The sequence below is a fragment of the Chelonoidis abingdonii genome, chromosome 6, assembly GCF_003597395.2.
Source record: "Chelonoidis abingdonii isolate Lonesome George chromosome 6, CheloAbing_2.0, whole genome shotgun sequence".
NCBI lineage: Eukaryota > Metazoa > Chordata > Testudines > Testudinidae > Chelonoidis > Chelonoidis abingdonii.
In genome coordinates, this window is record NC_133774.1 from 36,611,555 (window position 1) to 36,629,069 (window position 17,515).

A 17,515-nucleotide genomic window follows, 5' to 3' on the forward strand; every position below is an offset into this window, starting at 1 on the left:
TAATCCAGAGGTAGAGAAGGGAAAAATTCTGAAGTCCTGGCAATGTGCTTTTGATTATAGAAGCAGTATTACAAAACACACACAACTTTTGTATTAATTTTTAAACAGGTGTTAAAAGAATATCCATCTTCGGAGTGTCTACTTGGCTACAAAATACAGTACTGTCCAGAAAATAATGCTGCTTTTAAAATGACACACAACACTACTGACAAGGTGGCCAAGCTCCTTTTAACGGGGGAAGCCTATGTGATATCTGTTGTTGCGTATAACTCTGTTGGAGAGTCTCCTGAGGCTACTCTAAGAATTCCATCTATTGGTGAAAAAAGTACGTTTTTTTAAAATGGTTTGGTAGATATTCCCTTGGATCACTGAAACAGCCTTTTCTGTATCCGTGTGATAATTCATTTTGCCTGTCTTAAGTACTGTTGCAATGAAAGTGAAATCGTGGTAGAGATTTTTTTTGTCCTGGATTCTACAGGTGGAGAAGACCTACTAAGTCATCTAGCTTCTCACTATGTCTGTACAGGATTGTCTAATTTCACTACTTTATTTAACACAAGTGCAATAGACTAATGTAACAGCATACTCTGGTATGGAAGAGAATGTATTAAAGCATTGGTGTGTCATTGTGCTTCAGCTTGTCAGATATTTTCCTATTAGTAATAGTGCTTCCTGTTTTATAAGGGCCATTAATAGGAGTCACTGTTTTATTATGTTATTTGTTATTTATTATAACTAATTGGCCTCTGTCATCGATTCCTTATTTCCTATTAAAGCACAAGTCAAAACCTACTTTTCTGTGCTACTTCAGCCAATAAAATGTAAAGTAGGTCTCTGTATGGATATATATTCCAATTCTTCATGTCTCTGCTTGTGTACGCACCCCATCTACTTTCACATCTTATTGTAACAATTCCATTATTGTTTGCTGTGTTATCAGATATTCTCTCTGTGTATGTGTGTACATGTATAAATAAATAAAACTATGCTTTACACAATTAAGCTGCATTTCTTGTTTGACTTTTGCTAAGTCAAATACTGTTCTATAAATAAACATCTAAATCTCTCATCACTGAATTGCTACACTATTATGGATGTTTGCTCTATTAAAATTTTTATAACTATTTCTGGTTAATTTTTACGTCTTGTTATTTTGCAGCTTCCAAGTGGATTCATACAGTGAGGACACTTAATTTAAATGAACAAATGGTTGTGGAATGGGAAGCATCAGTTTCAGAAATAAACAGATATGTCATTGAATGGTATGAGGAGTTGGAGACTGAGGCCTTGGGTAGATCATGGCAATATATATTAAATACTACAAAGTGGACAGCTAAGAAAGGTAAGTTTACTATGCTTGCGTGACCTTATAGTTTTCACATCTGTCAGTTACTTCTTAACCTAAATCTAGAACACAGATTTTTTGTTTAAGAAAAAGTATTTTGTTTCTCTATTTAATATAGTACAGTATAATATACAGCCTATCTTTCTCTGAGATGTGGGCAACATACTCTTGTTTCTAGTTAAAGTATGGTGACACACAGACACAATTTTTTTTCACTGCTTAGTAAGAGGATAAGCCTGAGAGTCACCAGTGCATGACAGCAAACAGTGGACAAAATTGTAATCAGAAGCAGAAATGGATAGTAGCCTTTGAACCTTTCCATTCAATATTTGTAGCAGCAGCTATTTTGCATATAAATTGACTAATATAAACAAGTAGTGACTTATAAATAATTTTAATTTGAAATAATCTTTTGAAAACATAAACAAAACATTGACATCACTAGAAAGTAATTTAAAATAGCAGCAAAACAGATATTTAATAAAAATTCAACTTCACTACTATTAGGGCCAATTACAAAATATACAGTTCTTTAGGTGTGATCACATGAGTGCAACAAGAAAATACAAAATTGAATGTCTGCCAGTTCTTGGAAAATGAAGATGGGAGGTTTGGAGTGGAAATTTGTATTCTAGTTAAAGAGAAATGAACATATTTTTTAATCTCTTTGGCAACACACTGCAGCAGGAAATTATTGAACATAAAACATAATTGCACAAGTCAAGAACTACAGTATGACACTGAGTATTCTGTCTTTTTACTAAACATTCAAGATTCTTCAGGCTGTTCAAATTAAAAAATCCTTTTTCTTCCTCCTTATATATAAAAGCAGATCTAAAAGCATCATGTGCTACACTCGGTACAAATCTATAGGAAGATATGGTTCTTGCCTCACATATAGGGCCAAATTAACTCTCCTGTGGGCCAGGGGCTATTAGAAATTGCAGGGTCCCAGTATACAAGTCTTTTTCCTAATTTAAAACAAGATGATCACAATTATGGCATCAAGGCTATTAACACTATACTAAACTTGCCTTTTAATTAACATAAAGCTGTTCTGTGGTTACATTTCAGTCTTAAAACACGTAGAATATAGTTAAGAAGTAAGCTATTTTTAATTAACTTACTTTAAAACAGCTGTTCTATTAGTTTCTTTCTGGGAGGGAGTTTGGTGCCGGAGGGGGCTCCAGCTGGGGCAGAGTGTTGCGGTGCAGGAGAGGGTGAGAAGTGTGGGCTCTGGGAGGGAGTTTGGGTGCAGGAGGGGATTCTGACCTGGCACAGTGGGTTGATGTGCAGGAGGGGATGCAAGGTGCAGGCTCCCACCAGGAGGTGCTTACCATAGGCGGCTTTCGGCCGGTAGCGCAGCAGGGCTCAGGCAGGCTGCCTGCATGCCATGGCCCCAAGCCACTCCCCGAAGTGGCTGGCTGCTGGCACATCTCTGTATGCCCCTGGTAGGAGGGGGACAGCGTGTCTCCGTGCACTGCCTGTGCCGGCAAGCACCTCCCCTGCAGCTCCCATTGGCCGGTTCCCAGCCAATGGCAGCTGGGGGGACAGTGCTGAGGGTAGGAGCAGTGCGTGGAACCACCTCGCCCGCTGCCAGGGCTGCAGAGATTTGCCAGCAGCCATCTGCTTCCGGGAGCGGCTTGAGGCCGCAGCATGCAGGCAGCCTACCTGAGCCCTCATGCGCCGGGGCTCCCCTTAGCCTGGGGCCCCGCACTGCAGCCCCTAAAGCCCCTGCACTAATCTAGTGCTGCTCACATATCTTAAATCTGGAAAATATGACAAGACAGACAAACAGTAACGGGCAGACAACAAGCAAGCAAAATATAAAACCTGTAAATATTTTGTTAGTCTTAATTTTTTACTTCCTTAAAATCTCATCCATCCCACTTTTATCCTGGTGTCCAACTGTCAGACAATGTATTACTAATCTAACATGCAGCCCTTCCACCCACCTAAATAGATTTAGGCTTGGGAGGTGAATTGGGAAAGTAGCATGTCAGATGGTAGATATATTAGTTACTAAAAGTGTCTTGAGGTAGTCTTGAGGCAGTTCCAATTGACCTCTCCTACTTGTCTTCTCCAACTCACCAGAGGGGAGTTGTAAGGAAATTAAGACTTGTACTCTGGGGCTTTCCTAAAAGGCTTTCCCTGTCGCTCTTCAGGCCTTGCTGGAATGCTTGGGAATGTTAGAGTTAAAACAGGACATATTTTAAGATCAGAAGACCTATCTACAGCTTTCATTTCATATGCTCTGACATTATATTGTGTTTTTAATGAGGTAAAGAAACATTTATAAAAGTGGAAGATTTAATAAAGCTGCTTTGTGAAAAAAATCCATTGATACAGTGTTTTCAATGTTAACTCATTATTAGGTTGAGAAGAGGCATTTGTTTTGAACTACTTTCATAAATGCTGTGGTAATATTCCTCCCATTCAATATGTTCACTTGACATAATCCTTTGATGCAATATTTTGCCTTCCTGTGATGGTGATTCAGAATTCTCAGCATGAAAAGATTCTTTTTAAGCAGTTCTGAGTGTCTGTTTCCCTTTTTCCTTTCAGTAAGTTGGTAAACCGCCTCTGCAGTTTTGTTGCTGTCTGTATACTTGTCTCTGTTCTAAAGAAATGAAAAATATTTTGGTGTCTTTTAGTTCAGTAACACCAGGGGATTGCCATTGACTTCAGTGGGGCAGGGATTTCACCCTCAAAGTACAACTATTTAATCTAAGTGTCAAAAGAACTTTAGGAAACAGAATCAAGAAGAATGAATTTCCAAACTGTCAAACTGAAAATAAAACTCACATTATTATGTCAAATAGAAAGTAATTAATAACTCCAATCCTTCAAAATTCTTAAACATATGCTTAACTGAGTAGTCCCACTGACTATTCATATGTTTAAGGATAAGCATGTACTTAAGAGCGGGGAGACTTTCAAAGGCGTAAAGGGGATTTAAGTATCAGGAGGTAGCCGGGTTAGTCTGTATCCACAAAAACAGGTTGTCCGGTGGCACCTTAAAGACTTAACAGATTTATTTGGGCATTAGCTTTCGTGGGTAAAAATCCTCACTTCTTCAGATGGGGTTTTAGGTGCTCAACTCCTATTCACTTTCAAAACATTGAAAGTCAATCGGAGTTGGGCACCTAACTATACTTGGTGGTTTTGAAAATCTCTCTGCTGGATCAAGGTTTTAGTGCAGATTCAACACTAAAGCGAAGCAGGACTAATTTGAAAAGATCTTACATTTTTTCACAAGCTTGTCTGATTGGGTTTGAGCTCATGCAGCTTGTCATATGGTCTTTTTATAAAAAGAAATAACTACAAAAACGTTTGCCTTGTTTTATTGAAGTCTATACATATAATTCTAAAATAATTTCTCATCTCTTGTAATTTTACACATCATGCTTATTGCAAGATTGTACTTTTAATGCACATTAGGAGATGCACTTGAAAATTTATCCATCTGTGATTTAAGGGCAACATTTTTAAAATTGGGTTCCTAAAGTTAGACTCCTAAGTTCATGTTTAGGCACTTAAATGGCCTGATTTTCAAAAGTGAAATTGCAAATGGTGAAAATTACAACCATATACAATAGAATAACAAAGAGATTAAAAAATAGAGCCCAAAGAAGGAAAGAGAAGTAGTAATACAGCACAAACTACTGCTACAGGGTGAAAATAAGACCAGTAGAAATAAAGAAATATTATTGGTCCATCTGGTACACTGCTACTTAAAGCCATATGACACCATCAGATCCACATGTTAAATCTCAGAAGTTTTAGCGCATTTAGGAGCTGCTCAAAGCTGTGATAAGAGTTAAGATCTGATGTGATGCTTCCCTTCAACAGAGCTGTATTTCATAATTTTTGCTGAGCAGTTTCCCCAAACAATCACGGCTTGGTTATAAGTATATGTAATCCTCATAAAACATTAAAGTGTATTATAGTATCTAGGTTTGAAATCAACCAACATATGAAGGGGAAATCTTCCGTATTAATGTCAGTCTTATCTGGAATAACTCATGCTCCTATCTGCAGATACGGAAATTTGTCTGTTTAGTGTATATATTTGTGACTGTTTAAATCTTTCCCCAGTATTGTTCATATTATGTACTATAAGTGAGAACTAAATACATTTTTAAAAACCATTACTTCACTGAAGTGGGTGCAAAAAGGGGCACAGAGATTCTTGCTGTACTTTTATTTTACATGTATGGGAAGTATAGTGAAAAGAATATGATCTCTTATCATTAAATTAAGTTATTCTTTCTTAGTTTTTAAACCATTTCTTCACTGGTGGTAAACTGAAATTGGAAATCTGTTAATTGATCAGTGGGTCCTTTTCTGATTTCCATTATATAAAATTGCACAATTAAAAATAGCAAACTCTTTCCAGCAAACTAGCACTCCAGATTTTAAAAGTATGAGAGAACACACAACTACAAATGACATCATTGACTTGTCAGAGAAGCACTTTGACCAAGCAATTGATTGATTTTACTAGTTTATAAAGTCCTTTTAGATGCTTCCATTACAGAAAACAACACAAAACAAGAACAGTCAATCAAATGTTAAACAAGCTAAGTGAGTCTTAATTCTTGTTCTGAGGATTGCTACACTCAGACTGACAGACTCCTGTTAAGAGGAAATGTCATGAAGGGAGGCTCTCAATTAAAAAGGCCCTACCATTAGGCATATGGGGTAGAACTGTGCATGTAGCTGAAATACACAGAGCACAAGTTAGCTTGTGTATGCAAAGGTGGCTTAAAGCTCATCTTGGCACTGCCCTGAGTCTGGCGCTACTCTTTAAAGTCACATCTTCCTGCACCATTTTAGCAGCATGAGAATGCTCGAATTTATTGTGGTCAGCAATGGATTCAATGAGCTGAAAAAGCAGTGGAGAACTGACATAGTTCGAGGGTCTGGCTATGTTCACTTTTCCCTGCTTATACTAGTCACAAAGATGGAGTGGCATCAGAGCAAGAGCCTCTGCTCTGGCTTTACACAACTGATGATAAATCGTGGGGTGATACTCCTTAACCTGAATAAACTGGTTGTAGATTTAGATAAGATTAGGTTGGTGGTATGGCTACACTAGAGAATCTGGCCCAGAGTGTTCAAACATTAATTCCAGGGGTAAGCCTTTCTCATTAAATTTCAATTGGCTGAATAGGGGTTGGGGAGGGAGATGCCCTCTCACATAACTGGTTGCTAGACCATCAGGGTTTGAATGATAATTGCCAAGAATTATACCTGGAAATAAGATGCCACTGTAGAGACTTCAGTTACAGGTGTCCTGATGTCAAGATGCTTACAAGGTGAGCAGCTGCATTCTGCACAGCTGGAGCCAGCAGGAGCTCTCTTGTTACTTTTAAAAGCTTTTATTACATCTTAAAGAATATCTCTTTTTGACTAGAAATAAAAATAAAAAGATAGAAGTAGCTTCAGAAAAAGAACTGAAGGATCATCAGCTACTCGATATCCTCAATCCTACCCAATAAATGTACAATAATTAGCCTTGTCAAATGCTAGTGATGGTAAGATACTGTGAACATGTAAATTGCAACATAAGAAAAAGTATTATTATTATTCCTTAATCAAAATATTTCTAGTGGAAAAATTAGACTGAATTCAAATGCTTTTAGAAAAGCTGCCAAATAAAGTTCATTCTGTGTTTTCTCTCCATACTTAAGTACATCAGTGGGTATGCAAGAGAATAAGCATAGATTGCATTCATCAAAACTGAGGGAAAATACCAGTAAGGAGCATTCCTAAATTCATCTAATACTAGCAAGAAAATACAACTTTATTTTCCTTATGTAAATGTAAATCTTAAATGAAGGACATGTATCTGAAAAATATTTTTTTCTTACAGATGCCTTTAAACCCTTCAAATGCTATAATATCTCAGTGTATCCTCTCCACGGAAATAAAATAGGAACTCCACATTCCATACAAGCTTATGTTCAAGAAGGACGTATGTATATGAAACTATCAATTCGGTCAAACCCTCTGTATTACTCTCTGTCTTGTAATAGCATCTGTGCAATGTGCTTAAGACTTGTGTTATTAAGAGAATGAAGTAGTGTTTAGTGCATAGAACTATGAATTAGGATTCCTGGTTTTTATTTTCAGTTCAGCTATTGATTTGCTGTGTATTTCATAGAAAGTAATTTAATCTGTGTGTCAGTTTTCCCATTTTGTGATATGGGTATAGAGCTCAATTTGTTGTAGGCTTGAGTAATGTTTGTAAAGCATTTTGAGAACCAGAAGAAAGCTGCCACAAAATGTATTAAAATTGTTTTTTTTATTGTAAATATGGGTCAAGTCTTAAATTGCAGTCTCGTTTAGACATAGTTTATGCTATTTCTCAAGGATATAACTGACTGAACTTTTTTATGTTCAATTTTACTTTTTCTAGTGGAAGGGTGATTTTGGGGCACAGACTAAATGACTAGTTTGGAAAGTTTAAGTTTTGCTCTCTTTTTACGGTGTAATGGAAAATATACATTCCTGCGGTATTAATATTTTTTTAATGGTAGAAAATCTTGCCGTTTCACATAATGCACGATTTCCACACAGATTCTGTTTTTAGTAGAACTAGAACGTGAATTGGATGAATTATACAGCTAATTGTAAGAACCAAGTTTGGTAGTAGATTCAAGATTTCAGGCTGTGGACTGGTGAAGACTCCAGGGAACTGGGTACAGTACAATGATAATAGAGCATATAATTGTTAAGGAAACCTAGATGTATTGGCTTGTTCATGAAGGGACAATCGCTGATTGGTTTTGAATGCAATTTAGTTATAGTTAAGATGCTTTGATGATAGTGGTGGTTGATTGAGAGAGGGAGGAGACGTTATGCCTTTTGAGTGGACTGGAACATACAGAGATCTTGCTAAATAGTTTTTGAATTGTGCATATAGAGGTTTGATTACATAGGTAGGGAGGCTGATCTTGTGGCAGAGCATTGAACTGGGACTTGGGAATCCTTGGGAATCCTGACTTAACCTGTCCTTTGCCCTGGTTTCCCATCTGTAAAATGGATATAATAGTTTCTTACCTCACATGAGTGTTGAGGATAAAATCCTTCAGTGATTGTGAGGTGTTCAGATACATACCATCATCACCACAGTAAGTAACAAGAGAGAAGGTGCAAACATCACCTAAGTAGATGGCATCTCTGAAAAGCTGAGAAAAGTTAGGAATAGTGTCTGGTCTTTGATAAAGGGTATATTAAGTAAATAGTGCCTGTCCCTTATATCACTGCTCTGCATGGATTAGTAAAGTTGTGCCATTTAAAATACTTTGTGTACATTTATTACATTTCTGTATTTTTTTTTTGTAGGTCCATCAGTTGGTCCTGTGGCTAAAACAAACAATGTGGGAAAAAATGAGGCTATGATAAAATGGAAGACGATTCCAAAAGATAAAAGAAATGGCTTTATCATTAACTATACAATATTTTATAAACCTGAAGGTGGAAAAGAATTAAGTAAGTAAAAGTTCTTCACTCTGTTACACCAGCGTGCTGACCCAGGATGTCTGTTACTTTATGAAGATATTAGCATACAATAGCTATTGCCGCTTACAACACCAGGAAGTTTTGCCAGAGAGAATTTCACATCTTTGTAGGGTAAAGTGGTGACTGGTCACTTTCCAGATAATGTTATATGTTTCAGGTGGGGGAGCAGCAGAGTTTATCTATGATTTGTGTGTTTTATCATGGTCACCGAATGCGCTTTGCTGTTCTCTGTCATTCTCTTCACAATTATATAATGCTAAGTGCTCAGTTATGTAGAACCCAGGCCCAGAATATCTGAAAGTATGTCTACATAGTAAAAAAAAACCCGAAACAAACAAAAATGTGAGAGAGGTAGTCATGTTGCTTAATGCACTTCTGGAAGGCATTCAGATATTAAAGTGATGACTAAAGCTGTGTGAAATTTTCTGGACTAATATAGTTTATTATCAGTGAGTTTGACTCCACACATTTTGTCTGAGAAGAGGTTTATCAGGGCTGGCTTCAGAGAGAGAGAGAGTGTGCGTGTGCGCGCTCACTTGTTTGGGATGTGGGAAATTGAGGTTTGAATCCCCACTCTGGAGCAAGGACTTTAACTCCGCTTTCTCCGCTCCCAGGTGAGCATTCTAACCATCAGCTGATAGGCTAAACTGGGTGTATTGCTCTCAGTCTCTCCTGTTGAAGCTGTTGCACTTTGTTCTTAAATATTACTTAAACTACTTAAATATTTCATGGGCACAGGGATTTGGGTGCTAGGTGAGTGCCCGTACCTCCCTGCTAGGTAAGTGCCCTAATCACCAGGCTATAGACTGTTTTGATCTCAGTCTCTCCTGCTGAAGCTGTTTCATTTTGTATAAATATTCATTTGGCAAAACAGAGAGCGAGTGAAATGACTCTCTAGCCTGGTGATTAAGGCACTCACCTTGGGAAGTAAGGGATATGGATTCAAATCCTGCCTCTGATTCAGACAGAGCCTGAATAGAATAGAACCCTAGCTTGCACTGGTGAGCATTACGTAAATTGTCTGATTAGTCTCTCTGCTGATGCATGTCACAGCCATATATCTGAAAGTATCTGTTGCTAAAATACCCAAAGTTTATAGGATATGATATCTTTTAGAATTATACTTCACAATGGGGTATTCCAACAAAATAATTCCTACAGGATCTGTGTATATTTTATGGTCTCCATGTATTTCAGTGATGTAACTGAAAAAAAATCACCATTTATGAAGAATTTTTGGAAAATATTTGCTGTAAACAGTTTTTTGTTTTTTTTTAAATTTCTTTCTTTTAATACTACATTATGTAGGACTGTCTTAGTTCTACTTACTTAGTTTGTCTCATTTTCCATAGTTGCACTTGATCCTGGTGAAATGGACCTGAATCTCTGTTATAGTAGTACAATAATTACAGCTGTTCATATTATCCTCTTTGCTTCCATAAGGAGAGAGGACCTAAATCTAATGGATCTGCAATGTGGTGGTAGGGTGAGATGGCTCTAAAGCATTTTCCCTCCCTTCCCCAGACCTATGGAAGCTCATGTTTAGGGAGGTTTTGGTGGCAACTTCACCCACACAGCTGTAAAGGATCAATTATTTAAGATTTTGTTAATTCAGTCAACATTATCATACAAGTGGCAAAGAGTTCTGTGGCACCTTATAGACTAACAAACGTATTGGAGCATGAGCTTTCGTGGGTGAATACCCACTTTGTCTATAAAATGCCACAGAACTCTTTGCCGCTTTTACAGATCCAGACTAACACGGCTACCCCTCTGATACTTGACATTATCATACAGTTACTCACAGATTTTCTCTGATGTGTGTCACCATTATTACCACCCCGCCTCCATCTCCCAGTTAGTGGAGATGTTCATGAGAGCAGTAAAATGGCTAAAGGTTAGGGCCAAAACAAAGACCCTCTTTGTTTTCAGGAATCTAATATGGCTCTTGGGAATAGTGGGTTTAGAAATTTCTTGCCTGTTCTTGGAAGCTGCTCCTAGTTTCTGAATCAATATGGTGGAAAGTTTGTGAGTCAGAACTTGTGGTATTTGCTGTCTACTTCATGGATTTTTCCTGTATAGTGGATGATCTAGTCCGGTATGATTAGCTACTTATTCTAGATTAAACTACATGTTTATTAAAGGCACTTACTCAATTTATATAAGCCCAAATTGAATCTTTTTTTTTTCTGTTGAAGAATATGACCTGTTGTATTAATTTAGATGGAATATATTGGCCAAAAGCATTAACATAACCCGGTCGCTGTCCAACATTAGTTTTAAACAAGATTCGGCGATTGGCGTACAGAGACCTCAGCCTGCTGTATATCATGGCAAACACACCATTAAAAATCCATTAAACCTTTTATTAAAGATACAGTAAAGTATTGAATAAGCTTTTAATTTTAACATTCCTTGTTCCCTTTAGTTGGAGAGAGATTTTAGAAGGGAAAAAACTCTTGTTTGACAGTCTTGTAGGTGTTATCAAGCAGGGCCGGCTCTAGGTTTTTTACTGCCTCAAGTGAAAAAAAAACAACAAACAACCTCCGAGAGTGCAATTGCTGAAGCAAAAAAAAAAAAAAAAACACCTCCCGAAATGCCACCCCTGGAATTGTCCCACCCCAAGCACATGCTTGGTTTGCTGGTGCCTAGAGCTCATCCTGTTAGCAAAGATTCTGGTAACTATCCTTTTGGGAAAGAGACATGAGTAGAGATGGGCTGGAACTGCGGTTGCTGCTGTTAAAGTCTGGATCCATTTCCTGGAAGACAAAACAAGACAAACACCCACAAAAGGGTGGGGGGAAACAGCAAAAATAGAAAATGCAGCTTCTGTCTCTGATGTTGACTCTGACTTGCAACCTCATTGCTGGAAATACACAGGCACAGTACATAGTCTGACCAGCCACTCTGAGACTTGGCAAACTTGTACCAGCTGTTTAGGGTATTGCTTTTAGTTGCCTCTCTGATCACAGGCTTACAGCAATGTTGCAAAATACACTGTCTTGGATAGCTAAGCCAGAATCTTATTAGGCCAAAGGAAAAAGGAGAGAGAAAGGAAAGAGAAGAAATAAAGTAGAGGGGAGAGAAAAAAAGAGGGAGACAAAGTCTCACATCCCAGGAAGTGTTTGGGTTTCAGCCAGTAGAAGTGGCAATGTCATTTGGCTCCCTCTCTCTTTGGTTCTTTCTGGTCAGGACATCTGTCTGAATCAGGATGACAAAGCCCCAGGGTTCCAGGAGGCAGTGGCAGCCATGATGGTGCAGCTTGCTCCAACAGCCGATTTTTCTCACCAAAGTCTCATTTTCCACAGAAGGAATGATGGGTGGAAGAGCCCATCCCGTCATTCTTTTGTCTACCAATTAAGCCTTGTTTCTGACACACCAATTTGGGTTCACTGATGTCTGGTTCCACACTTTTTTTTCTTTTTTACTAAGCATGATCTTAAAACAGTCCTTGATTTTTTTTTTCAGGCCCTTTTGTTTGGACTCGGTCAGTCTTTCTGTCTCTCTTTCTTAACTTTTCCCATCAGCATTTGTTGTTAAGTTACTGTAACCTCTCATGAACTTAGTCATTTTTTACAGTTGAACTCACAATTAGGGTAAATTTTTCTATAAACAAACATTTTTCTATAAACAAATCTGACTGTTACCAAGATATTTAAAAAAAATCCAGCCAACCAAACCTCCAGTCATTAACATGACACATTAAAACTAAGTAGCTATAAGCAGATTGCTCAAGTCTTACAGCTTGATAACAACAGATGAGTAGCAATGCTATACTCAGAATTCTACACATCTGCTAGCATCAGTCAGACACAGAAGTCAACAAAAGGGTCAGTGGCCCCTGCAGCAATGTAACATAGAAAAAGATGTTAGCTAAATGGGGAACAAACTCATTTTCAAGCTTCTAAGATGGTATTATAAATACAAGAGTGAATGAATGAATAAATAAATGAAAAATTGACAGTAATGATTTAATGAAAAACTATATATATTGTAGTTTCAATATAGAATCTTCCTTATTTTTTAAAATCCCCTTTCTAGAGTTTGGTGTATCAATGTCAGTTTTTGAGGATGTGGCAATTATTTATACTGTGGTCGGTATTAGTAGTGGTCAACTGTAGCTATTTCTTGAATCTGCTCCTGTGTATTGCTTAGGACTGAGTCAAGAATAGCCTGTCATCTTGTGTGCTTCATAACTAGCCAATCCAAGAAGCAATCATTTAAGCTGTCAAAAAATTGCTTTTCTGAACTAGTCACCCAATTGTAGTTCTTTTATGCCTTTTCCCTCTTGCTAAACATTACACACTCAGTACATTTTCCTGTTTTGAAGACTGGTAGTACAACCATTCTAGTATATTCATATTTTTCTCACTTGGGATTTGTATCCCTACAGAGTCTTCTTTATGATCCTGTCCACTCAAACTTTCATATTGTAAGCTTAAATGGAATCTTTTAGGTACAGTGCTATTCTCTGACTTCTGTGACCTAGCCTGTTCTTCCTGCCTATTTTATAGATAGATTTCAGGTATTGCTGAATCCCGCTGCTTTTTGTCATTCCATATTTCAGAAATGCTTGTTATGTGGAGGCCCATTTTAATTGCTAGACGTTCTTTCTTCTTTTTGCTTTAAGCTTCTCTCTTGGTCTGTAGCCGCATAAGGCATTCTAGGGTATTTTTTTGTTTTTTGGTTTTTTTTAAGATCTCAAACTAGTGGGTCCTGTTCGAACTTCATTTGCTTCTGGATGTCCAAATCACAGCAGGGGCCAAGAGTGGACTTGCCAATATGTAAATGGAAGAAGGAAGTTGCAACTCTTACTGTATGATATAGACCTCTCCACACTTATTCTTGCTATCTTATTTCCTGTCTGGTTTTATGCGGTATGCCCTCTGCCATGCTATTCCTGAAGACCACTCAACTTTCAAGACAATTCTGTTACTCTCACATGAATAGTGCCGGCTTTCAATTTTCCGTGGGGGTACTCAACCCCCACTCAGCCCCAGGTCTTGTCCCCACTCCACTCCTCCTTCCAAGGCCCCACCCCGCTTCTTCCTCATCTCTTTTTGCCCCCTCCCCTGAATGCATCCCATCCCCACTCCTTCCCCTCTGTCCCAGTGCCTCCTACTTGCTGCGGAACAGCTTATCCACAGCAGATGGGAGGAGCTGGGGGCAGGGACGAGGAACTTGGCTGCCGGTGGATGCTAAGCACCCACTAATTTTTTTGGAGCACCCACGGAGTCAGCACCTGTGTCTCACATCCTTCATTACTCAGACCTGGAGTTCTCATCTTGTGGGTGGTTAAGTGGCAGACCGCAGAATCTCTCACAGAAACAATTAAATTGCAGGATTGTGAAAATTATACAGCACATAATTTACCAAATATTTAAAAATCTTAGCTTCTTAACCAATTCACTTGTCCCTAACAACAATTTAATTTTGCATTTCTAATTAATGTTTAGACAGTGGATAGTCTAACAAAGGAAATTATACAAACATGAACGATCATTATTTTTGTAGTTCTTTGAGTTCTTCTCTGAAATTCAGCCTGACCTTCCTTGTGTTAATGGGTCTAAATATTTTCAGCCTTACCATTTTTCTGTAATTCTGTGAGCTCTCATAAACTGAACTTTTTTGGCTGACATCCAAGAAACACGTAGGTGTGGCATATAATGATGTTGTCAAGTATGTTGGGTGGTAATCTTCCTTCTGAGTCTGGATTGGACTGTGCTGTGCTGATCAAATATGGGATGGTAATGCTGTCTTTTAATTCAGACAGAAAACCAACGTTCTACAGCTTGCAATAATAGAGATGCCATAGTACTTTTATTAAGGGTAAAATATTGGCTCTGGTTATTATATTTTACATATCTAAACTCAATAGTGAATTTTCAGTTGGATATAGAATTATGCACTTTCTGTCCTAAACTGTGATGTTGCATTGTTATGCTCTGTTTAACAATTTCAGTGTTCCACGCTGATGATCCCCTTGATTATATTGTATTTCAGCTTGTCTCTAAAGCATCTGGGGATCTTTCAATGTGACCAGTGCTATATAAATGTAAAATTGTAATAGTTAACACTTACTTTTCTTTAATACGTATATTTTTTTTAATATATATGTAATATCTTTGTCTGAAAAGATGAAACTGTGAACTCTGATGTTCTGCAATACAGACTGAAGTCTCTGCAAGCAAACACTCAGTATACTGCTCATGTCATGGCAGCCACCAAAGCTGGCGGAACCCATGGAAACAGAATAACCTTCAGCACTTTGAAATTCAGTAAGTAATTTTCCATGTTAACTGTGATTGCTTTTACAGTATTTCTGTGTAAGAAATATCGTTTTTTGATTTAGGCATTTCTTAGGCCAATCCTAGTCTACTCTGCCTTTGACTTTTTGAACAAAACAAAGAAAAATAATCAAAAATTAATTTAAATTTAAGTCAGCTCATTGGAAGACATTGTAAGCCAAATCTACAATAGATTAAAAGTTTTAAAAACTAAGGTCCCAATACTGCAAGTGACGATGCACAGGCAGACAGACAGCTGTGCTTGCATGAATCTCCACTGAAGATTGTGGCTCTGTGCACACGTAGTAGTCTGCCTCTGTGCTGTTAATTACAGGACTGGGGCCTACTATGTCACCAGAAGGGGAAAATGTCTATCTTAGGCCTGGTCTACACAGCGGGGGGGGGGAGGGAAATCGACCTAAGTTAGGCAACTTCAGCTAGGCCTTGCAGCTGGACATTGTCTACCCTACACCGAGCCCAGGTTTAACAAGGTGATAACAGGACTAACCCTTTGAACAGGGCAGTGGTCCCACTTAGCACAAGTGGCCAGTTTGCCGTCCATGGTCAAAGTACCATCGATTTCAGGAGCGGTGAACTGTGGTAGCTGTTCTCAGCTATCCCATAGTTCCCACTTCCGTTTGAGAGCACAGATGCCTGATGGGGCAGAAAAACACTGGCCCCGGGTGGTGCTGGCGGTACAGCCTCACCCCTCCCTTTGTGAAGGCAGCAAAAACCCTTTTTTTTTTTTTTGGGCGCCCCTGTTTTTTCTGCGGGAGTGCATTGCAGCAAACGCCATAGCACAGCAATCTTTCCCTTTTTTTTTCACGTGGTGGTGGGGGGAAATAAACTGAGGAGCTGTTACCTGAACCACACCAGACACACCATGTGTGTTTGAACGCTACAGACATTGGGAGCTCAGGCCAACGAATGCAATAATTTTCATGAGACTGTTGCGACTGTGGATAGCTGGAAGAGTCCTCAAGTCCCCCCTCCCTCCCTGATGATCGTCCATTGAGTCTCTGGCTTCCGTTCGCTTGTCACCCACAGCGTTGTATCCTGGAGTTTTTTATTCAAACGCGTTTGCATTTCGTGTTCTTAACGAGCTGCATACAACAGAATCTCGTCTCCCACTTACAGCGATCAGACATAGTATTTCCCGTACGGTCGATGCTTGTGGATGCTTTCTAGTTTTCGATTTCATACTGCGATTGCCTTATATTTTGCTCTGTCTGATCAGAGCTCCACGGCGTGGTTGGCAAGTCATTAAGTGTTAATTTCTCGAGGAATAGTTTCGTCTTTTTGGGTTGGTTGCTGTTTTTCCTTGTGTGTGACCTGCACCGCTTTTCCTATACCGAGTTGAGTATCTTTGGCTTGTTTTCCTAGAGTTTCTTTGGTCCTGGTCAGTGCTGTCCACTCTTTTGGATCCTTTTTGTCTTTTTCCGTTTTGTTTGGTTTGCCGTCCATGGTCAAAGTACCATCGATTTCAGGAGCGGTGAACTGTGGTAGCTGTTCTCAGCTATCCCATAGTTCCCACTTCCGTTTGAGAGCACAGATGCCTGATGGGGCAGAAAAACACTGGCCCCGGGTGGTGCTGGCGGTACAGCCTCACCCCTCCCTTTGTGAAGGCAGCAAAAACCCTTTTTTTTTTTTTTGGGCGCCCCTGTTTTTTCTGCGGGAGTGCATTGCAGCAAACGCCATAGCACAGCAATCTTTCCCTTTTTTTTTCACGTGGTGGTGGGGGGAAATAAACTGAGGAGCTGTTACCTGAACCACACCAGACACACCATGTGTGTTTGAACGCTACAGACATTGGGAGCTCAGGCCAACGAATGCAATAATTTTCATGAGACTGTTGCGACTGTGGATAGCTGGAAGAGTCCTCAAGTCCCCCCTCCCTCCCTGATGATCGTCCATTGAGTCTCTGGCTTCCGTTCGCTTGTCACCCACAGCGTTGTATCCTGGAGTTTTTTATTCAAACGCGTTTGCATTTCGTGTTCTTAACGAGCTGCATACAACAGAATCTCGTCTCCCACTTACAGCGATCAGACATAGTATTTCCCGTACGGTCGATGCTTGTGGATGCTTTCTAGTTTTCGATTTCATACTGCGATTGCCTTATATTTTGCTCTGTCTGATCAGAGCTCCACGGCGTGGTTGGCAAGTCATTAAGTGTTAATTTCTCGAGGAATAGTTTCGTCTTTTTGGGTTGGTTGCTGTTTTTCCTTGTGTGTGACCTGCACCGCTTTTCCTATACCGAGTTGAGTATCTTTGGCTTGTTTTCCTAGAGTTTCTTTGGTCCTGGTCAGTGCTGTCCACTCTTTTGGATCCTTTTTGTCTTTTTCCGTTTTGTTTG

The 17,515-nt window shown here is 39.0% G+C and overlaps 1 protein-coding gene across 1 annotated transcript in view; it reads left to right on the top strand.

Moving 5' to 3' along the window:
- The window catches only part of IL31RA (interleukin 31 receptor A), a 60,827-nt gene that overhangs the window by 27,412 nt on the left and 15,900 nt on the right, over positions 1 to 17,515 (top strand). Inside the window, 5 exon segments of the mRNA XM_032769020.2 lie at positions 109 to 325; positions 1,160 to 1,342; positions 7,224 to 7,325; positions 8,699 to 8,845; positions 15,013 to 15,153. Of these exon segments, the coding sequence (XP_032624911.1) occupies positions 109 to 325; positions 1,160 to 1,342; positions 7,224 to 7,325; positions 8,699 to 8,845; positions 15,013 to 15,153 (790 nt within the window).